Raw genomic sequence first — 24,693 nt, 5'->3', positions numbered from 1 at the left:
TTATTTTTATTTTGCATAGGTACTTTCGTAGTAGGGATAATTTTTTAGTCTTTTTTTTCAACATTTTCTTTCTAGCGAAATGAACATTTTTCGCCTTTATTTCCCAGCTCTGCTTTTTTACTTTTTTCAAAAAAACTCGTGAGAAAATCATTCTGAACATAAAATTAGAAATGGAATTTTAAATTTAGCTCTTTATTATTACTAAATTTCTCATTTGATTTAGTATTCATTTGTTCGTTTTTCGTATTTTCCATTTTGAATTTCGCGCCACTGTTTCAATGGCTGACAACCATTAAACTACGAACCTTGTAGCTTTTAAAATATTTTCGAAAAATTCTCTCCTACAATCTTTCAAATTGATAAATATTTTCCCTCAATGAAAATAGATAAAAATATAAAAAATCTACTTGATTTTCATATTAGAATACATGGAAAACTATAGAATAGAAATTAGAATTGCCGGGGGTTCTTGTAAAGAAGCATAACGCTCCTGGAGACCAGACGACATTTTTGGAATCGTAGTGAAGAGGCGGCTCGACATTTGTCTGCGCAAAAGCGTTTCGTGTGTGTCTCGTACAAAAGTAAAAAAAGACGAAAAAAAAACACATACACAGAGAGAAAAAAAAAAACCTCTCCGGGCGCACAGTTTCGCGACAGTTACTTACACACACTATCTATATATCTCTCATGATTTCCCTACTAGCAGAAAAAAGAACCACCCACACAAAAAAACTGTACATAAAAATATCATTGAAAATTCCCGCAACAATCGTCGTCGTCGGTGAATAAACATACATATACACATATATATATATATATCTATAAAACTTGTGTGAGTGTGTAAAAGAAGTGAAGTTTCAATCGCATATAATATCAAAACGGAGATACGTCACTGTTCCGCGAGTGTCTCAAGAAGTTTTGTGTTTTAGTATGTCTGTTCCCCAAATATAGACGAATTATTTGACCCTTGTGCATCTTTTGTGTAGTGGAAGTAAAAAGAAAAAAAAATAATTACATAGACAAAAATGTGTAAATAAGAACCTAAAGTTTCTTGCACTGAAAGTGGGGAGGGGATAAGGAAAAAAATTGAATGTGATAAAAAGTGTTTTATATATTTGAAAAATGTAGAAGTATATAATCATTGTGATTTGACACGTGTTGAATTTCATTCTTGGTCCCCTTTGCGAAAAAATCCCCCAGAGAGTTAGACCCCGGAGAAGGTTAATCTTATACGATCGATAAACTGTCAAGGATATTACATCCATGTTTCATTTGAGAGATTTTCATCAAATCGTAAAAAATAATATTCATTGCATAAAGTGAAGTTTTAGATTAAAAAAGAAATTGGTTTTTTTTTAAAATTTATTAATATTAACTTAAAAAGTTCTTTCTCATGGAGTTTCCCGACAACTTTGAGGATGATGCTGAGGAATCGATTTTTAACTACGCGCGGCCCTGACATCATCATCTTGTGTCTGCTAAATAGAAACATTGTTTTTCGTTTTTAAAAAAAAGAAAAAGTTCATCAAAAAGTAATAGGGGTTTTAATGAAACGATTTTTTGGGAAATAAAATTTATTCCAAGACGAAACATTATTTAGGATTATGATAACGTCGTGTTCGGTCGCCATTTTGAATTCGGTTCCATTTGAAACGTGTGAGTGTGTATATGTGAAAAACTTGTTCTCTTCTCTTCCTTCTCATTTGACGTTATTTTTTTCTCTTCTTCTTCTTCATCACTAGATATTTGAGTATGTGTTAGAAAAAGAAAGAGATGTACAGTGATTCGGAAAATTCTCAAAAAAGTGAAATTCTCGTTGTTATTACTTAAAATAAAAAAGAAGGGAAGTTTTTCTCTTGAATAAAAAGTGTTGAAAGAAAATTCTCGCGAATGTCACGAGGAACGACAAAAAGTCTTTAGTCAAAAAAAAAAAAAAGAAGGTTTTAGGTTAAGGTTCGACGTCTTTCAAAACGTCATTTTTCTAAATCACGAGTGGTGGACGGTGCCATTTTTTTTAATTAAAAGGATTTTCTTTAGAGGGGGAGGGGAAAAAAAAATTATATTTCACATGACTCAACAAAATGACAAACAGTGATTTGTATTATCAAAATTGGGGAGTGTGCAAAAAGAATTATTATCACTTGATGTTGATTGTCAAGGAATCGAGGACGTGGTGAGAAACTTTTATTATTTTTTTTTTTTTTCTCTTGATTTGTGGACAAGTTTTTTTTTATTTGCCCCCAGAGGGTAGGGGGGAAAAAAGTTAATGAGGGGATCGCGAGAATTTCGAATTGATTTTATTAAAAATGTGGACAACAAAAATAATGACTATGAAGATAATGATGTTAATGATGATGTTAATAATGATGATGATGATGATAATAATGGTGTAAGTGGTGGTGGTGGTGGTGTTGATAGTGAACTGTCGATTTCAATCAAAATGGCCCCTGGGCCGGAACATCGTCAGGAACCATTGACAAGTGATACAAATAATAAAAATACGGAAAATCGTGTTGTACAATTGACAAGTGAATCATCATCATCATCGTCGTCGTCTTCATCATCATCGTCATCATCAAATAATGGTGAAACAACAAATAATACTAATAGTGGCGGTGTTGATGTTTTAAATAGTAATTCGAACATCGAACCTGTCGATGGCATTTCGATTCCCCAGTCCATTCCAGTTCATTCCTTGGCTGATAATAAACAGGTGAGGTTAGGTTTTTACTCTGACAATTTTTTTTTTTTTTATTTTATAATAATAAATATATTTATTTATTTATTTGAAATATCAAAGTTCAACACAATAAAAACCAATTATTGTAGGGATAAAATACATATATGACAATTTTTGTTTCTTAACGGAAATTTACGAAGATTTAGAGAAAAATTTTTCCTTTTTTCTTGTTTGAGTTTTTTTATAATTAATTAATAATTAAATATATTTTTTTAAAATTAAATTTATAAGTTTAATAACTATTAAATTAAAATTTAATTATCGATATTAAAGAAGGACAATGTCCGTTAATCAGAAATAATTTATTATTATTATTATTATTAGTTATTATTATTTTCATTTTTAGTAATATGTTTTTATTATTTTAAAAACTATTTTAAATTATTTTCAACGGATCTAATTTTTATTTTTAATTAAAATTTAATTAATTTAATAATTAAAATTTTTTTTATTGACGTAAAATAATAAAAATGATTTTTCTATACTCTTGAAGAAACTTTTTTTTCTTTTTTTTTTTTTTAATTGGAACTTTCTTGATGTTACCCATTTTAATTTTATAAAATGTATTTTCTCGTTTTTTTGAAGTCAATAAAATTTACGATACATGTAATATAAATCTCTTTTTAACGTCATTTACAACAAAGTTATTTACTTTTAGTAAAATTTATCTATCGTATTTCTAATAAAAGAATTTTATGAGAAATATAGAATACAATTTTAAATGAATGTTTAATATATTTATAAAAGTAAAAAACAAAATTTAATTAATATATTTCTATTGTTATTTATTTTAAAAAAATACAAGTTTATATTCTTTATTTTTCTATATAAAATAAATTGATAATAATAAAAATATTTTTTTAGATTAAAATTATTAATAAAAAGGCAATAATAAAAAAAATAAATAATAATAATAATAATATTTTCTATGTACGTGAAAGAAATTTTTCAAATAAATTTCTAATTTACGAAATGAAATAATAAATTTAAAAGTAATTAATAATAATTATATAAAATTTTCTAAATTATATTAAAATTTGTTGTTTAGAATTTTTTTGAGATTTTTTTTTTTATGGATTTGTTGATGGCTCGTTACTGGCGTAGAAATTCTTTCAAGTTAAAGGCATTGCGGTTTAGACTTTCTTGGCATCGAGCCTATTCTTTTCTCTTGTTAAATTCGTTCGAATTTTTACGATTATATATCGTTTTTTTTTTCTTTCTTTACTTCAATTTTTATTTATCCATTATTTGAACTTATTCAATTAACGTTTCATAAACGTTTCAATTTTTCAAAATAAAATTTATTGTGTAAATTTAGACAAAAAAAAAAAAAAAAGTTAATTTTATAGTATTATTATATTAAAAATCATTATATTTGAAATTTTATCTTGTATATTACATTGAAGATTTTAATCTTCATTTAAACGATTCTTCTTTTGTATACATAGTTAAAGAAAAAGATCATTAAGATTACATGTGCTTTTAATATAATGAAATCTTTAAACATTTGTAGTCAAACATCGCGTGCACATTGCTGTATTAACTTTTAATCTTGAAAAAGTCGATAATTGACTATATAGTAACAGACTCCCCCCCCCTCCATTTCTTTTTCTCTTTTCTCTCCCTATATAATATACTAAAATGGATAGAGAAAATAAAAAGAAAAAAACTTATTTTTCTCTTTTATTCTCAACTTTAACGAATTTTTCTTATTCAATATAATAGAACATAATATTGAATAAATATTACCGTCATATAGTGACTTTATCGTTTTTCTTCAAACCACACCCAAAAAAAAAAAAAAAAACAGTTTCTTTGAATGAAATATACATTTTGTAGAAGGCAAAGCTCAAATTTTAACTCTTAATATTGAGAAATAAATTATTAATATATTATTAATAAAAAAAACAACTTAAATCATATAAACATATTTTTGAGGTTATAATAAATCCAACATTATCCAGAACATCCAGAGATGTTTTAAAAAGGCACTGAACGTGTTAAGTTAGGTTAAACCCTATTTAAATTAGGTTTATGGTTTGAGGTTAGGTCAGGTCAGGTTATGTTTAGTTAGAGGTTATGTTAATCATATTATTATTATTATTATTACTATTGTTGTTGAGTATTATTATTATCGATTATAATTATTATTAACAATTAATTAAAAATAAAAAACTGCTGCTGGATATTTTTTAATTATTATCTTTTTTTATTCTTTTAAAGAAAATTTTTTCTAGACAAAATCGTTGCTATATTAAAAACTCTCTCTCTCTCTCGTGAAAATAGTCGTCTGGAGGTTAACCGTTTCTTGAAGAGGGCAGTTTTGCTTTGACAATCGATGCCAATCGTACACGGCTAGGTTATCGATATAAGAATACCTGCGACTGATTTTTTTTTCGTTTTTTTTTCTCTTTTCTTCCTCTTTTTTTATATTATATATATATATATATATATATATATATCTCGATAAATTTTTCCATTTCAATTTCTTCTCGGACAAAATATGATATTGGCAGTAGTATATCTTCACATGATTATTATACATATATATATATATATATATATGCTACCGGTATGTCACTTTTCTCATCTCTCTCTCTCACTCTCTTTCTCTTTTTCTAAGAGAGCGACGTCCTTATTAATTAAATTCACTGGACGTCGATATGTCAAGAATAATATTATACTAATACTATAATCAGCAATAGGCCTCTATAGTAGACTATTTAAATATTGACAAGGTTTATTACGTATATATATGTATATCTCGTTAACTGTTTGATATTGTTCTTTTGGAATTTTAATTAATTTCTCTATGCACAACCGGTTTTTTTTCTTTTGTTAATATATCATAAGTTTTCTATACAATAATAATAATAATAATTTTGCAGCACAAAAAATGAAATCCAATATTATCCTGTGATGATTAGAGTTATTTTAAAACAAAATTAGTTGTAATTTCTGTTTTGTTGATAAGATATTTTTCTTTGGCCTCAAATAGAAACAATTTATTATATAGGTATTGTAGAATATTGGAAAAAAATTTAAAAACCACATTCATTATTATTATTATTATTTTTTATTATTATTACTATTTTTACTATTATTATTATTATTATTATTATTATTAAATTAAATATTTATTTATTTAAAATTTTTGTTTCTTTTTTAATTAAAAGATAATATTAATAAGCATTTTGTTTTTATTTGTGAATTACTTTTTCATTATTTAATAATAAATATATATTTATCTCTAAAAAGTGGATGTGGTTAACCATTTAAAAAAAAATTTATTTTTTAAAGCTATCATTTCTTTTGTTTTCTTGTGAAAATAGTAATAATTAATAATATTATTTCATTAATTAAATAATAATCTATATAAATTATCTCTGTAATAATATATATTTAATTTCATAATAAAAATATATTATTTATAATGTTTATATAAAAATTGTAATATATTTTATTGACCCAGGTAATGTTTTTTAATTTATTTATTTCTACATATATATATATATATTTCTACATATATATATATATATATATATATATATATATAACATAGTTAATTAAATTATTTCTAATTATTATCTAGAGAATAAAAATAATTTATTATCTCGCAACTTTCATTTTTTTCATATACTATATATATATATATATATATAATAAAATTAATTAATAATATTTTTTTCCAATTTTTATTAATAATTATTATTCAATTTATTTACAATTAGAAATAAAGAATTATCATTTTTATTATAAATAGAACAAGTTTACTTTTATAATGTACATAATTATTATTTTAATAACTCTCTATTATAAATATAAAAATTAAATCACTCACGTGTGAATTTATTTTTATAATAGAATTTTTATTTATTCTTTTTTTGTTTAATGAAAATAAAAATTATTTTAAAAAAATAAATTTTTATCGAATTTTTAAATTAAAAATTTATTTGAAAATAATAATAATAATAATAATAATAATAATAATAATAGTTATAATAGTATAAGATAATTATAATATAAATAATAACTAGTAAAAGAGAATGGTAATAAAAAGCAAAATTCTTCCCTGAGAGGGTTATAATACAAAAGGAAAGATCTTTTTTTTTTCAATCTCCCTTAGACCTTTTTTTTCGAATTGATCTAACAAAACGGGATTTCAAATATTGCCTCCTCCCCCCTTTTAAGGTTATGTGTGAGAAAGTTTTACGAAACATGCGCTTAGGTTTATAAAAGACAGTAAAATAAGAAAGAGAGAGAGAGAAAAATAGGTGTTTGAGGGATGGGGTGGGGGGTCGATCTTTCGCGAATCTCACTCGACGATCAATTTTTCTTTTTCACCCCCTTATTGTGACGGCACTGAATTGGCCGTGTTTTCAGTGTAATGGCGACGACCATGCCGAATACAGTGTTGCGCGCCGCGCCTCCACCACCTTTAACACAAATTATATCAATTTTCCAAAAATAATATTAGAATGTTAATAATTTCTTGTTTTCTTTATTTTTTTTTTTTATGAATTTATATGTGATTTTACTATTATGTGATGAGAGGGGAGGTTAACTTTTTAAAAAAGTGCCCTTAAATTACGTTCCTATAATTATAACGTTCGTAACAAAAAGGTGCGAAAATTTCAATTAAAATAATATATAATTCTGTGTCTATCTTTCTTTGCTTGTTTTTTTCACTATATCTTGACTTTAATTTGTGACAGTGACGAAAGAGAAATAGAGAAAGAGAGAGAAAAAGAAAATCATGCACTTTTAGCACCCAGCAAGAAACTCCAGATTAATCACGACCCGGTTTTCTCCCCTCTCTAAAAATATATATTCTCCACGTACCAAAAAGTGTTCTATATATATGCGTGAATTTGAAAAAATAAATATTTATACAAAATGGAGAAAAGAAAAAAATGTAAGTTCTTCATTTTTTTTCATGATTTCTTTCTATTTTTAAATTATTTAGCAAAAAAAAGAAAAGGTGTATTTTCTATTATTTTTTTTTTCTATTTGCAAATACTTATATATGTGTTCCATTGCCACTGATCCGTTTCATAATCGTCAGCAATCGCTACGTCAGACACAGCTGGTCTCGGTTTAACAAAACTTTTACGAGAGCTTTTGTCAGTCGATAACAAAAAAAAAAAAAGAAAAAAAAATTTGCTACTACATTGTTTCATTGGCACAAAAGAAACCAGAAGTTGTTGATTAATTTTTATTGAGATTTTGTTTTCTTCTCTTCATCGGTTTTTCGATAATTATTTATTTTTTGTTCAAACGAATTTTTATTACAATTAGTTTTAAATTTGATTTTTTTTTAAGAATCATGTAAAAATTTTTTATCATACTGCAAATTAAATTTTTTTGTAATTAAGTAATGTTAATAAAATAATAATAATAATAGTATAAAAATAATTGAATAAAAATAAAATAATAATATAATAGAAATAATAGAATAATAATAAAAATATAATAATATAATTATATTTCGGATAAAATTCCGAGAAAATTAAAAATTATGGAATTAAAAAAAAGAGATTAATAATTGACTGATAATAAATTATTAAATTGATTAATTATTTATCGATATAATTTATTAAAGAATTTTTTTTTCTTAAATAATTAATTGAGAAATTAACGAGAAAAAAATTGTTCTATTTTAAATTTCAATTTAATTGAATACGTGATTGTTTTTATTATTATTTAATTTGGAGGAAATGGTTTCTTTTTTTAATTTGACAAAAAAAAAAAATTTTGTGGAATTACATTTAATTACAATTTATAATATAATTAAGAGAAGAATAATAATTAGTATTTAATTAATTCTTGCGGCTAATTGGAATTATCAGAATGTAAAAGAAGTATATCGTAATTGGACATGAGAAAATTAATCCATTGATGAATTAAAATATTTAAAAAAGAAAAAAATAATTAAATCAATATAAAGTAAAACAATGTATATATAGATATATGTAGTGACACACAAAACTGATTTATTATTAATTTTACAAACAATACAAAATTTCAATTTATAATAAATAAACATTAAAAAAAATATTGAATTTCAAATTTGTTGAATAAAAGTAATAATAAATTTTTATACACGAGAAATCAATAAAATTGATAAATATTTATTATTAATATTTATATGTTTCATTTTGGAAATATACAATTGAAAAGTAAAAAAAAAATTTATAAACATTAATTTTGTTAAAATATATAATTTTCAGCGAAATATTTGCATATTTATATAATAAATAATATAAATAATTATTTATAACAAATATCTAAATTTTATAAAGTTGTAATAAAATAAGTAAATAATAAAGTATTGATAATAAAAGAAAAAAATAATAATTTAAATATTTATAGAATAAAAGAAAAAAATTATTATGAAAGAAATTATTTATGAAAGTGACGAATCGAATTTAAACGTTTAAAACAGATCAATGAGGACATCAGTGACATAATTTTCTATTTCTATTGAATTAATAATTAATTGAAAATAATAATTAACTGAACGCTATAATTCAAATTATCAATATTGTAAAACAAATTTATTAATTATAAACAAGAAATGGAAACAATTTAATTTATTTATTAATAATAATAAAATTATTATAATTATTTTTATTTAATATTATTAATAATTTTATTTTTATTATTATTATTTATTATTTATTAAAATTTTTTACAATAGAAAATATTTAAAATAAATATAAATCTGCCACAATTAAAGAGAACATTTTTCTTTTTTTGCGTTAAAAATATCTAATTTCACGTAAATTGGAACATAATCGCAAAAATATTATTATATAATTTTTAAAACCTTTCTCACTTATTTTTGTTGACTCTCTTTTTTAATCCGGACTTTATCGCTTTGATAAAAATATATTTTAGCCTTACTTTTGCTGTTGCTATAAAGATATGATAAGCCCTGACATCACGTACAATATTATCATTTTTGTCCAATGTAAAATTTTACTTTCATTTGCATAAAATAAGTGCTTCTGGTTTTTCTTTCTTTTTCTTTCTTTCTTCTATTTTACTCTCTTATATATATATCAAACATTTAGTTATAAAATTATAATTACATTAAAAAAAGAAAAGATTAATAATTAATTAATAATATGAATAATAAAAAAAAATACAATAATTTTTTTTTAAAACAATTTGAATAATAATGGAAATAAAAATTATACAAGTTGTAAATTTTTTTTAATTTTGAAAAGAATGATGAAATTTTATTAATAAAAATGTCATGAAATTGTTTCTAATTAGTGTTAAAGGGGGTTTTTTTTTTTTTTCACTAATTGCCAACGGAATTGATAAGACAAATTATTGTGAAAGCTTTATTATGTTTATCTATAAATGAATAATTTCTTCTATCTTTCGCGGAGATCAAATGATACTTCTCTAAAATTCACTTTGGGAGTATAATTAATAATTCGTTTTCAAAGTTTGTGTAAAAAAAAATTTTATATTTACTTATGATTTGCAAATGTCGGTAAGATAGTTTATTAAGCGGAAAATTTAAATTTTCGTAATTATCTACATTACCGACATAGAATTCTTTATTTCGAATAATTATTTGTACCATAAATTTAGTATATTATTATTATTATTATTATTATTATTATTATTATTATTATTATAAAATAAACATTTATTTAGTTGTAAAGAAAAAAAATATTGTACATAAAACAATTATGTTACCTTTAGAATATTCATTTGGCTGAATTTTTTCCACAAATAGGAAATTTATTTGTTTGCCGGTAAGATAGTTAATTGAGCGGGAAATTTAAATTTCGCGCGCTTTTATCTACTTTACCGACAGAATATTAATAGAAAACGATGAAATAAAAATTTCTTTTAAATTAATTAAATTTTGTTAAGAATAAAATTATAAAAAATTGTAAAAATTGAAAAAAAAAATTTAATGAAATTGGTTAAAAGGGTTTAAAAAAATATTTGTTTATATAAGTCATTTATTATCGATTTTCTAAAGGTGAATTATTTACCTAATTAGGTTAATTAATTTACCGTGAGTACATTGTAAAATTAATTAAAAATACATATTTTCAAAGAAATAAATTATTATTATTATTATTATTATTATTATTATTATTATTATTTAGATAATAATTAAAAATAATATAATATTGTAATAAATAATAAATAATAATAATAAAATTATAATAAATAATAAAAAAAATAGATAATAATTTTAAAAAAATGATAATAAAATAAATTTTTTAAATATATTATTTTTCTTATCGTATATTTAAAGCATTGAACATAAGTGTTGTTAGTTTTTTTTTTTTTTTTTTGTTCTGCTAATTGTAAAATTAATTGAATCGTTAATTTTTGTACTATATGAAGTCAGAGGATGTATATACGAGATGAGATTTTAATGATTCAGTTAGAGAGACAAGGGCAAATCTTACTAGCAGTGACTTCCAAATTTGGTATTACATTTGTAAAAGTTTGGATTACAGAGACGACACACTTACCTTATTTGTGGATAAATTATACTTACGCGTTTTTTTTCTCTCTTTCTCTCTTTCATTTTTTTTTTGCCTTTTATATAATAAATTCCCTCTTATTTTAGTATAATAGTAATTACATTTTAAAACAAACTCGCACTTTTTTAGATTTTATGTAATTCTAATTTTCTCACCAGTTGTTTCTTTTTTTTTTTTTTTTTTTCTTTAGATAATTGTGAGATTATTTAGAATTAGCTATATGACTGATATTTTGATTTAATTAATTTTTTTTTAATAATGTACAAAAAAATTTAATCAAATTTACTTATATATGTGCAATTTAATTAATGAAAATTTAATCTTCATTGAAATGTCGATTTTAGAGAGAATATTTAATAATTTTATTATCAAGATGTAATTTTTTTTTTTTAATTACGAATTTTGGCAAATTTTAAATAATAATTTTTTTTATTAATTTATTTTTTGATTTTTTTATTTATGGAAAATGTTTCCTTTGTAAAGCGTAAAACTGGAATATTTTTTTCAACTAAAAATATCAAAATATTGGAATATATTTAGGAATAATTTTTCGAATATTTTTTTCTAATTCTTGACGCATTCATTCTGTTTTTTTTTTTTTTTTTGTTATATGCTGTGCATATAAAAAAACATTCTTTGTGGAGATGATGCAGCAAATTTTTCACAACACATATTTATAAATGTTAGTTTCAGCACTGAAACGTGTTTTTTTTTTGTCCAACTATTAAAAGAAGTGAAATATATAATAATAAAATCAAAAGGAACAATAGGAAACTGAAATAATTCGAATCGTCATTTATTTAATGATAAATAGTTTTTTTTTCCTTTTTGAAATATTTATCTGTTTTTTTTTTTTAATTAAAAAACATTTTTCATTTTTTTTTTTTCTTATAATATTATATTATAAGAAGGTATTTAGTAAATTAACACTATTATTTATTGTTTTGGTTTTTTTTTTTTAATTGCAGGAAGAACCCGCCACTGTTTCCGCATTGAATGAAGGAGAACTGAGGGCATTATTAAACGAAGCCTTAACTTATAAACGTCCTAAAGATCGTGAAGGAAAATCCGATCTTTTTAAGGTAGGATAATTTTCATTAATTTTTGAATTTTCTTTCTTTATTGCATTTAAAATTTAATTTCATTAGATAATAATTTCATTAGTTAATAATATAATTTCATTAATAAAAATTAATTTATTGTAGTAAAATGAAAAAAAAAATTAATTAAATCTAAAATGTCTATAAAGTAGATAAGGAGAGATGATTTTTTTTTTTGAATTAATATTTGGTACATGAAATTTTATATAATTTCCAGGAACTTCTTCAGGAGGTCGAGGCCGATGAGACCGAGGAAGGTCGTCGAGTAATCGCTAATTCTCGTTGTCTTCCTGGTTCAAATCGTCGACGACATAAACGTGATTCAGTTTCCGAACGACTCACACACGGTGGATCATTGCAAAATCTTGCACAGCCTATTAATTCAGAATTCGACAGTAGTTTCGCGTATCTTACATCTGGATCGAGTCACACATACGGTTGTAGTCGAAGAAAAGGGAAAAAGCACACGGGACCAAGTGTTTCCGCCAGACAACGAGAAGGTGGTTCACTTCCGTCTAACGTCAACGCCTCCCACACGATTGCATCGCTTGCCAATTTTGATTTGGTCTTCGACAAAAAGGTTTTTATTTTATAAAAAAAAAAAATTGATATTTTTTTTTATCAAGCATCGTAGAAATTAGAATTTTTCATTAGTTTTTGATTTAATTTAAAAATGTATTTTAAAATTCTTTTGTTTTGTAAATTAAATGGAGAATAATAATTTTTTTTTTTTTTAAATAGCGTTTCTCGGAGGAAAGAAACGTTTGCGACTGGACGCTAAAGGAGAAATCAAAGTCACTTGACAAAACTTCGTGCACCAGTTCAAAGACGAAATTCGACGAGAAGGATAAGGAGAAAAAGGAGGGAGGAAAACGTGATATTGCCGGTGGGCCGAGCGAAGCGGAGAGTGAGATTCGTGAAAAGAGGAACTGCCGTGGCAAACAAGGGACAAATGAAATGCTCGAATCGGATAACCCGAGCCTAGACTGTAAACGAGATTACATGGTAATCGATCTGAGCGATGTTGAGGTACAAATTTTATACATTTGTTTTTTTTTAAATTAGAAAAATAGAAACTAATTTTCATTGATTAATTATTTATAATTGGGAAATTAAATTTTTATTTTTCAGCAGGTGCCAGGTAACAATGATCGAAATACAAGTAGCACTCCAAGTGGCGGCGGGAGTGTTCAAAGATCGCGCTCCATCGAGACAGAGGACGATGAGGGCACGGAATTGAAGATAATTGAGCCAAGACGACCGGTACAATTTATCACAAGGGCAACATTCGATATCGCTCAAACGCCCGTTGATAGTACCATTGAATTTCCATTTCGTGATCATCAAAAAGACGAAAAATCAACATCGAAACTTGCAATCAATGGCACAGACGCATCGAGTGCACTTCCATTCACAACCTATAATAGTGTTCGCGTTCTTGGTAATCCGAGTTCAACATCGAATGCCACATCAACACAGGGTAAAGTCATAGTGCCGAGTGTATACTCGGTAATGCCCGTCACATGGTCGTCTTCAAATCTTGCTATGGGTGAGAATACTTTTTTTAAAAAATAATAATTTCTACTTTAATTTCAAAAATTTGATTTCATTTTTTTCTTTTATTTTCCATTATTACAGAAGCAATGTCAAGATTCACTGCTCAACATATCACAGTTAAAGATTCTGGTGAGAAAAAATCATTAGATGAAAATGGTAATGCAGTGCAGGGTTACAATAATGGTGAACGAAAGAAAGTTCGTCGAAAGCATACGCAAGAGCCAAATGTCATTGTCTATAAAGCAGGTGAAGTTGAGGGTCATCGTAATACGGATGATATTGCCAGTCTTTTGAATTTCATTGAAAATAAAGAGTCAAAGGGAAAAAAGGGCAAAACAGGTAATGGTGGTGTGCGTGTAAAAGCACAAAATTCAGGCGCAAAACCAAGAAATCGTGATAAAGACACAAAACGTGAACAAATACCCGCCAATAAACTTCATAAATCAAATTCACTTGAGGAAATTTCAAAAACAAAACTAGAAGATCTCACTATTGAAAAGTGTACGAGTTCGAGTGGCGCGAGTAGCGTTTCCAGTCAACACAGTGAGTTTTTTTTTCTTCTATTACCTATTTTTTTTTATTTTTTTTATTTCTACTATTTTTTTTTTTTTTAGGTGCAGGAAACGTGTCACTGCGAAGATCAAAGCAACGCAGTACGGGCGACTCGGCTGATTCGAGGGGCGATCGACGTTCCTGGGGCACTGAGGAGGGTCAATCGATTTATTGCAACGACACTGGTGACGAATATACAACGCGTCGTAATTCAACGAGAAAAATGAACACCACTGAATCGGAGGCAGAACCCGAATTTCTTGTCGTGACAAAAAAGAAGAAGAGCAAAAAACAAAGACGCAGCTCAAGCGGTAGTCGGGCACAAAATTTGTCAACATCTGGCTCGTATCTTCAAAGATCGCGTGGATTCTCCAATGATTATCGAACGCCATTGTCACCTGAATTGAGGAGGAAATCAGCAAGCAGCATGCCTCCAAGGTTTGTTTCCCTTTCTCAATTTTTTTTTTAATTTCGAATTTTTGAATATTTTTTTTTCTCTCCAGCGATAAATCGGACAGCAGTGATTTGGATTCGGTGCATTCGTTGCCAGTTACGTCAAACACGGAGAAGCATAATTTAACAAAAACGCCAAATTCATCGGGTGGCACACCGCAAGCGAGTTATGCGGATATTGCGCGAATGGTCTCAATAAATATGACTAATTCGATATTACAAGATACGCACATGGTGCCACCGAATGTATTAAACAACACAAATTGGCCAAGTGTTGTCACAACAGCAACAACAACAACAAAAGCAACATCCGAACCCGATAAATTAACACACGATTCATATCCAAGTCTCGATGAAATTCAACACGGCGATCGACGTTCGAGACAAAATAATTTTGCCCACAATCATGTGCCCAGTGGATTAAGTTTAAGTTTCGATAAACCACCATCGCCAGTTATGATGATGATGAAATCGAAAATTGATAACAAAAAAGCCGAGGCTCGCGAAGAGGCAATCAATAAAAATATTCAAGTCTTTAAATATGTTCAAGATATTGAAAAAATGCAACAGAGCTTGACGCAGGTAAATTTTTTTTTCTTTTCCCTTTTTTTTTTTGCGAAAAATACAAATAACATTTTTTTTTTTTCAGGATAATAAAACCAACAACTCTAGTCCAAATTCAAATGAAACAACACCGACAAATCCAGTGCCACCGAAAATTACAATGTCACCAATTGAATTTGATTTAAACAGTTCGAATGACAGCGGTAAAGAATCATCGAAAAGTAATAATTCACGTATTAGAAAAAATCATGAAGAAAATACAAAAAAGTCAGAAAATCAAGAAACAAAAATCGATAAAAATAATGAAGAAGCAGAGAGTAAATCACGAATAAAATCATGGACACCAAGTGCTTCCAATACATTAACAAAAAGTGAAAAATTCACCAAAGCATTAAATCCAAAATCAAATTCATCATCATCATCATCATCTAGAAACGGTCGTGACGATAGTGAGAAAAAATCATCGAATAATGTAAAAATTGAAAAACTTAATAATAATACAAAAGAACAACAAAAATTATTAGATAAAAAAAATCATTCACGTCCAGCGGTAATACTTCTTGATGAAAATAATTCGGAAAATTTCCGTAATTCCGATTCAAGTGAATTAACATTTGGTTTTGAGATAAATGAACAACTTTTACTTGCCGAGGATAATGATGAATCAACTCCAATTAGTCCTATTTTTTCACCAGGAATTGTACCGCCGCCATTTAATAAACCACCGCCACAATTGACGTCATCATCATCATTATCATCTGCTGCTGCTGCTTCTTCTTCTACATCATCAAGTGGTCATCATTTAAATCAAACGGCGGCAACATTAACAAATACGTATCAAAAACATGTGAGAATATTTGATAAATATCCGGGTAATTTCCATATGAATCATCCGGGACATCATCCAATACATCATCATCACCATCATCATCATCATCATCCACATCAGGGTATGCCAATTGCCCATGTTATGCAAGCATCGCCAAATGTAATATTTAGGTTTCAACCGCCACCGGTGTTTATAAGACCGCCGCCAATTGTATCGCCTGGTGGTAATTTGGAAAAATTCATACAACATCCACATCATCAAAAGGAGGATTTTTCAGCGCGTTATGTTGCACCTGAACGAACTGTCAATGTTCAAAATTACAATCATGATAAGATTGTCTCCTTTGTTGGATTAGGTGAGAAACAATTTTTCTTTTCATTTTCCGTTTTTTTTTTTTTTTTTTTTTTACTTTCGCTTTTTACATTTTCAATTTTTTTTATCTAGTTTGTCATGTAATAAAAAAAATATATAATTTCTTTTTTACATTTCTTCAGGCTTCGAACACTACTGTTTTTGGATAGGAATAGTTTTTCAAATTACTAATTTTGATCAGAAACTACTAAATGATACTTTTTCTAAATGTAAAAAAAAATTGCCAGAGTTGTATAGTTTAATTACTTTGAATACTTAAAATTAAATTTTTTGGAAATTCAATTACATCCAAAAAAAAAATTTACAAAATTAAACAATAATTTTAATTCAAAAACTTACTTCTTTTCAAAAATTAAAATTATTGGAAAATTCAATTATTTACAAAATTTTAATTTAAATTATCATAAATTCAATTATTTTAAATTTTCATTAAAATCCTTGAAAAATTGAATAATTTTCAAATCTTCAACTAAAATTTTTCATTATTTAAAAAAAATTTTAAATACTTTAAGATTCAATTAATTTAAACAAATTTCTATTAAACTTTCTTTAAAAGTTGCAATAAATATTCATTAATAATTTCTGGTAATTTCAAAAATAGCTATAAATATTCTTCAAAAATCTAATTATTTAAAAAAAAAAATTTTTTAACGACAATTGAAAACTCAATTGTTTTAAAAACTTTTAATTAAAATTATTTAAATATTCAATTGTTTAAAGAATTTTCAATAAATGTTGAAAAAAAATTGAATTATTTTAAAAAAATCTCAACTATAAAAAAAATTGAATTATTATTTTCAAAAAATTTCACGTTTAGCTCATTAAAAAATTAATTATTTTCAAAAGTTTTTGATGATTCAATTATTTAAAATAATTTTAATTAAATCTCATGAAAATTTAATTATTCTTAAAAATTCCAAATATAATTCTTTCAAAATTTAATTATTTTCAAAAATGTCAATTTATCATCTTTGAGATTTCAATTACTTTCAGAAAAATTTCAGCTAATTTCAAATATAACTGTAAAATTTATCGTTTTTGAGATTTCAATTATTTTCAAAAAAATTGCAAAATTAAACTTTCTTTAATAATTTTAAATTGAAATACTTCAAAAATATTTCCATCTATATACTCGAAAAATTCAATTATTTTCAAAATATCAATTAATGTTCTTCAAAAATACAATGTTCAAAAATAATTGTAATTTTACTTCTTTGAAGATTCAATTTAATAGTACATATTGAAAATGGAAATAGACATTTAAATAGAAAAAAATAGGTTTAAAGTCTTACATCTCAACCTATTTTTTAATTTTTATTTTTGTTTGCTTCTTATGCAATTTATTTTTTATTTTATTGTTAATTATTGTTTCTTGGAATGCATGAATATTCCCCAAAATGTATTCAGCAGAATTTTATAAAATATATTTTATGAGCTTAATTTTCATAATGAAGAATTTCTATTTTAAATTGAAATTAAATTGAACAAAATTTATGTCTAGCAAAATTTTTATAAAAAGGATTTTTTTATTTATCAGAATTGTTTTTTTAAATAAATTTCTATTTATCCGAATATTCACTTAAAATTATTTTTATTGATTGAATTTCCAATTAACAGAATTTCTATACGACAAAATTCTTATTTAACAAAATTTTTATTCAGTCAAATTTTTTTTCGGTCTAATTTTTATTTAACTGTTAAATGGCAATTCTGTTAATTAATTCGACACTAAAAAAATTTCGTGTGTTCTAATTTAGAAAATATTCATGCATTCCTGCTTATTAATTGTCAATTATTAAAATATTTATTGCTCTTTTTAGCATGGGAAGATGTGATGAAGGAAATGCCAGCGACAACAACTGGTCGTGTACGATATTACAGTGGACAGTGAGAAATATATATATATACCTCTATATATATATATGTTTAAAAAAAAAACAAACAAAAATGAAAAAAAAATATATTTAAAAAAAAAAGAAACAGTAATTTTAACAAAAAAAAAAAGTGCTTCGTATAACAATAAACAAAATAAATAATAATTAATTTACGTCTTCAAGAATCCGTCGACCGAACATTAGTGCGTTTATTAAAAAAAGTGTGCGCGGATTTAAAAAATAAAAAAAACTGCAAGTTCATCATTGTTCTCCCGTAAACGAGAGAACATTAAAAAAAAAAAAAAAACTTTTAGGCTGATTTTTAAACGATGGAAAAATATTTGTGTTCGTAAATAGTGAAGAATGAATAAAGAAACGAGGAAATAGTCAAAGAAAAAAGTGAAAATAGCAAAAAAAAAAAAAATGTGAGTAATAATAAATAATTTTTTTTTTCTTAAACGGGGAAAGTAGTAATAATTAAAGAAATAGGAGGGAAAAAAAAATAGTCGCGCGAGAAAATAATGAAAAAAAGAAAATTAAATAGTCTAGAGAAAAATAGCCAAAAAAAAAGAAGAAGAAGAAGGAGAAGGAGAAGAATATTTGTGAACGGAAAATAGTTAAGAAAGACAATTCAAAGTGAACAGAAGATAGTCAAAAGAACAAAAGATTAAAGGAAAGAAGAAGAAAATTGTGTTTAAAAAAAAAAAGTAGTCAACGTGAAAAAATCAATAATAAAGAAAAAGAAATAGTCTAGAATACAATAAAAGAAAGAAACGGAAAAGAAGCGAATAAAAAAGAAAGGAAAGTCAGAAAAGAAATAGTCAGGGATAAAAAGAAAATCTGTGTGAAAAATATAAACCTCAAAGGTTAAAAAAAAAAACTAATTTATCGAGAATATTCACAATCTCGTGTCGATTTGATTCAAATTCTGAATCAACGAAGCCAAGTGGCGCAAATGAGTGCCTCAGGTAGTAGAAGAAAAAAAAAGAAAATGAAAAAAAAAAAGTTGTACATAAAGAGTGAAATAGTCGAAGCGGTTTTCGGGTAAAATAAAACAAAAAAAAAAAAAAAAAAACTTCGAAAAAAATCCTGAAAACACGAAAAAAAAACCAAATAGAACAATTTTGATTCCCGTGCGGAGTGTGTTTTGCGATTTAAATCGAACATTTTTTCTGCCGGGAATGTATGTCAATCAAAAGTTGAAGAAAAATGAGAAGAAAAAGAAGAAGAAAATAAAGGTGAAAAAAAAATTCATACTGTACAGTTTCGTCCAGAAAGTTGTAGAATCAGTAAAGAGAGAAAAAAAAGGTAAAATACATACATAGAAAAAAAAACAACAAGGGGTCCTCAAAGTCAGTAGAATGCAAACTTGTAAATAAACTTGGATCATCCCTTGTGAAATTTTTATTATTTTTTTTTTTTTGCCGCAAAAAAAAATTTGTTTTTAGTGTGTTTGAAAAGAAAAACATTTATTTAATAATTGAGAATTGTTAACAGAAACAAATATATGTATATATAAATATATTATAAATATATATATATGTATACATATATTTGTATATAAATATACACACCCCTGATATTGGAAACTAAAAAAAAAAAAATAAAAAAGAAATCTCCAGAAAACAGAAAAACGGATCATGTCGAATTTATAATTTAAAAAATGCGATGGATCTTTTTTGTAGTTAATCGCGAGCTGGATTACGCTTAGACATCTTCTTTTACAATGTAGGTGAAAAGAGAAAGAAAGAAAGAAAGAGGAAGAAAGAGAAAAGAAGGAAAAAAATCCAAATAACGGAAAATCCAGAACTGTAAAAAAAAATATTTAGAGAAAAAAAGAAGGAAAAAAAAATGACGTTTTTGAAAAAAAGGGGGAGAGAAAGTTGACTTTTTTTTTTCTTTTCTTTGTGTGTTGGTTTGTGCAAAGGTAATTGCAACCTTTTTATACAGACTCGCGTATATAAATATATACATATATATATATATATTTAATGAGACTCATCATCTGTAATTTACAATTAATTCTATATTATAATGTAAAGATTCTTTTGAAAATATATTTGCGAACGTTTAACGTGTGTATGTGTAAGAATAAAGAATGAGAGTGAAAAAGAAAGAAAGATAATAATTAACGAATGATAAATTTGTAGAATTATTGTCGTTTGCGCTTTTTCTTCTCATAATTTTGCTGTTCGAACCTAATTTTAAATCGAGAAAGAGAGAGAAATTGAAAAAAAAAAAAAATGCTTGTAAATATCGCGGGAAGAGCTAGACTGTTTTGTTGTTAGAATAATGCTTTAGTCGTGTGAATGATTTTTTTAAAAAAAAATTTATTTATTTTCTTTTTTTTTTTTTAATTTTTATTTTATTTAGAGAACGAGAACACGTCTCGCGATTCGATTATTTTTATTATGGACATAAAATATTTTCTTTTTTTCTGGGACAAAACGAAAAAAAAAAAAAAATTACAAAATAATACAAAAAAAAGTTCGTTAAAAAAAAAGTAGTTAATAATTTTTACCAAATTAAATAAGGATAATTTAAAAAAAAGTAAAAAATTCTAAATTTTTTTTATTCTTAACAAATCAAAATAGAAACAAAATGCAAAAAAGTCAAAAAATTTTTTTTTTTTGTTGAAATTTTTATTCTCTTAGATATAGAAAATTGCATGTAAAGTTTATTCGCTGTTTTTTTTTCTCTCTTTAATGTTTAAATTTTTGACAAAAAAACTGTCGAGAATAACTATTATTGAAGTGTGACTCGTTCTCAAAATATTTTTGTTTTTTTTTTTTTTTTTTTGAAAAAAGAAAAATGTTAGAACGATTGAAAAATTGAAAATTTTGAATTTCCCGCTGGATGGGAACATGTTTTTCTTATTTTCACTTTATTTTTTCTTTTTTTATTAATTTTCAAATTTTTTTTTTTTTCTTTTACTATTTTAAGATTATGAAAATAATGATAATAATAACAATCAACAAAATAATAATTATTGTTAGTATTTAAATAATAATTATTTAAATAATAAGAATAATTATTTTCAAAAATTTTGTTCATAAATTATATTATTATTATTATTCTTTTCTTCATGGAGAAAAACCAACGAGAACAAATGTGTTTATTATCAAAAAGTGTTCTTCCAATTGTATCATATTACATATATATTATATATATAAAAAAGAAAAAAAAAGAAATGAAACAAAAATCTTCGCGTCCTTCCAATTTTTGTCCGCGCGTGTGTGTGTGTGTGTTCGAACAGCAATTAAAATGGGACAGAAAAAAAAACAAAATAATAATAACAAAACAAAAAAAAAAAAAAGAAAGAAAATCATACAGAATCAATTTATGTATATATATATAGAGAAAGAGGATTTTTTTTTCTTTTTTTGTTGATCTATCCTCGAATAAAAAGCTTTGCTCAAACATTTTGCAATTCCTAGACCGAAAATTATATAAAAATCAAATTTTTTAGGATCGTTTTTTAGAATTATTTTTCTTTTTCTTGTATTTTCTTTTCTATTTTAGTTTTCTGTTCATTTTTTTTCTCTTTATTTATTTTTTTGCTTTTTCCTTTTTATTTTCTTTATTTCTAATCAATAAATTATTTTAAATTATTATTTATTTTTACAATTTTTTTTTTTGATTTATTTATTCAATAAATAATTAATAATATTTCTTTATTTAATAAATAGTTTATAACATTATTTATTAATTAAAGCAATTATTTGAATTATTATTTATTTAATAAATATTTTTTCTTACTTTTTTTTTTAATTTTAAAAAATTTCTTTTTATCTGTAATTATGATTATTTTCTTTCATTTACAGTCTTTCTCTCTTTCTCTCTCTTTTTCTAAGTGGATAAATCTTATTTTTAAAATAATATAATTTGTAAGTTGGTCAGGGGATTGCGACTTGATTGCCTTGTTTTTCTTTTTTTTTTTTTTTTTAATTAGTATTAACTTTAATTAATAATGTAAATTAATTTAAATTTCGCAACATTAACTTCGTGTGTCGATTTTCTCTCCTGAGATGAAAAGGAAAAAAAAATGTAATTAAAAACCACACCGACAAAAAAGAAAATATGTAAAATCGGAAAATTTCAGGAAATAAGCCTTTATATTTTATCGGCTCTTGTTTTTAGTTTTGAACCGATGAAAATAATTAGGCAAAAACCTGATAAATTCGATTTTTATTTTTTGGCGGTACAGCTTCGAAAAGAAAACATGCAAAAAAAAAATAAAATAAGGGGACATTTTTTTTTTTTGAATTAATGACAAAAATAGAAAATCACGAAAATATAATTCGGATTTAGAAGTAAAAATTACATTTTATCATGGAACAATAATTTTTTTTTTTTTTTTTAAATAAAAGTTTTTATTTTTTTTCTTTTTTTCTTTATTTTGGGGAGAAAGAGAAACTAGAGGGATTGGCTGCCATTATGGAATAAAAATCCGCTTTTTAAATTTAATAGTAAAAGTCATTGCACAGTTTATTTATTTATTTTTTATTATTATTACTATTATTATTTTTATTATTAATTAATATAACTGTCATTATTATTATTATTGCTATTAAAATATGTTTTTTTTTCGTCTACATTCCCGAAATCTCAAAAGGGGCAGAAATTACAAAAAAAAAAAAAAAATATTTTGAATTACGAGTCGCGGACTGTAAAAATAAATGAAGAAAAAGATTTTAAAAAAATTGAAAAAAATTTTTAGAATTATTTTTTTAAAATAAGATAATTTTTCTTTAACTAGTTCCCTTGAGAGCGTTTAACTAAAGGGATTTTTTCTATTACAAAACTTGATGTGTGATGTGTAATCTTGGGCATTAAAAAAACAAAAATTCATCAAGTTAATTCACAATTTTTTTTAACCGCTATTAGAATTCAAATCAATTTCCATAATTTTAAATGTATATAGGAATTTTTTTTTTTTAATTTCACTGTGAATTTAGCAAAAATTTCTCTCGTTATTTCAAAACAAAATTATTAGAAAATAAAAGGGAAATAAAATTCTAATACAATTTAATTTAAAACAAAATTTTCATTTTTTTTTTTATAAATAAAAAAGGCTTTTAATTTTGAATGAAAAACAAAAAAAAAAGCTTTCCATTGTTTTTCAGTAATAAGACAAAAATTTTGACTAAAAAAAGTAAAAAAGATATTTTTAAATTGGAACATTTTAATTTTTTAATTTTCTATTTTTCATTTTAATATAACAAAAATTATCACTGTCGATAACTACTGGGATTTTTTTATTTTACTTGATTTTTAATTTCAAATCAAATGTAATTTCAATTCTAAAATAAAAAAAATTTCAATTAGAAAAAATAAATAAAAAAAAAAAATTCAAGATTTTATAATGTGGAAGGAAAAAGAGTTTATTCACGAATTACTTATTTTCTGTTTTTCTTTTTTTTTTTTTTAATTGTGTAGAGAATTAAAAAGAGGAAAAAAAATTCAATTATCAAAATCAATTAATTTTATTTTTTAAATTATTAAAAAAAAATTGTTAAATGTAAAAAAAAAATTTTTATTGATAATAGAAATTTTTTTTTATCCAATATTCTGATTTGATTTTGAGTTTTTTTTTCTTCTTTTTTTTTTGGGCATTTCGGAAAAAAGATCGTGGAGGCTTCATTGAAAAAAAAAAATGATTGTTTATAAACGATCTCAATTTCCTATTATAGCCTTTGTATACAAATGTATATTTTACTTTGTTATTATTATGTAAAAACACTCCACGATTAATGTAAATATATTAAACTATATAAATGATTATGTATAGAAATGAAGGACAGTCTGTGACATTTATTAATTATTATTATTATTATTATTATTATCGCTATTGTCAAACTATTCGATGACTATTACTATTATTATTATTATATTGTAACTATTATTATTATATTATAATTATATTATTATTATTATTATTATTATTATTATTATTATTATTATTACTAGATATTATTTAAAAAAAAGAACTTATCATTATGGTTAATTATAATGAAAAAGAAATGAAGAATGTATTTGTGTGAATAAATATCTGTTTGCGTGTGTATGTGTGTGTGTGAAAAAGAAAAAAAAATTTGTTGAAAGAGGCTGTACTGCCCGACTAAAA

At 24.4% G+C, this 24,693-nt stretch overlaps 1 protein-coding gene across 4 annotated transcripts; it reads left to right on the top strand.

The window, feature by feature from the left end:
- Positions 1-533: 533 nt before the first annotated feature.
- On the top strand, positions 534-24,639 carry LOC127281269 (serine-rich adhesin for platelets). Of its 4 annotated transcripts, XM_051304895.1 has the most exons (11): positions 535-2,173; positions 2,635-2,713; positions 12,234-12,347; positions 12,583-12,945; positions 13,107-13,394; positions 13,497-13,914; positions 14,004-14,465; positions 14,537-14,912; positions 14,978-15,509; positions 15,577-16,675; positions 18,513-24,639. In XM_051304895.1, exons 1-11 carry the CDS (start codon positions 2,082-2,084, stop codon positions 18,581-18,583), a joined length of 3,894 nt encoding a protein of 1,297 aa, XP_051160852.1. In that variant the 5' UTR covers positions 535-2,081; the 3' UTR covers positions 18,584-24,639. The 4 variants fall into 4 exon arrangements, with proteins under 4 accessions (XP_051160851.1, XP_051160850.1, XP_051160852.1 ...); XM_051304894.1 differs by having other exon boundaries at positions 534-2,713; positions 13,500-13,914; XM_051304893.1 differs by having other exon boundaries at positions 534-2,713.
- Positions 24,640-24,693: the final 54 nt, after the last annotated feature.

The sequence above is a fragment of the Leptopilina boulardi genome, unplaced genomic scaffold (assembly GCF_019393585.1).
Source record: "Leptopilina boulardi isolate dan_hultmark-lab unplaced genomic scaffold, ZJU_Lbou_2.1 LbouV2_266, whole genome shotgun sequence".
In the NCBI taxonomy this organism is placed as follows: Eukaryota; Metazoa; Arthropoda; class Insecta; order Hymenoptera; family Figitidae; genus Leptopilina; species Leptopilina boulardi.
This window is presented reverse-complemented; position numbering and strand designations above follow the sequence as displayed.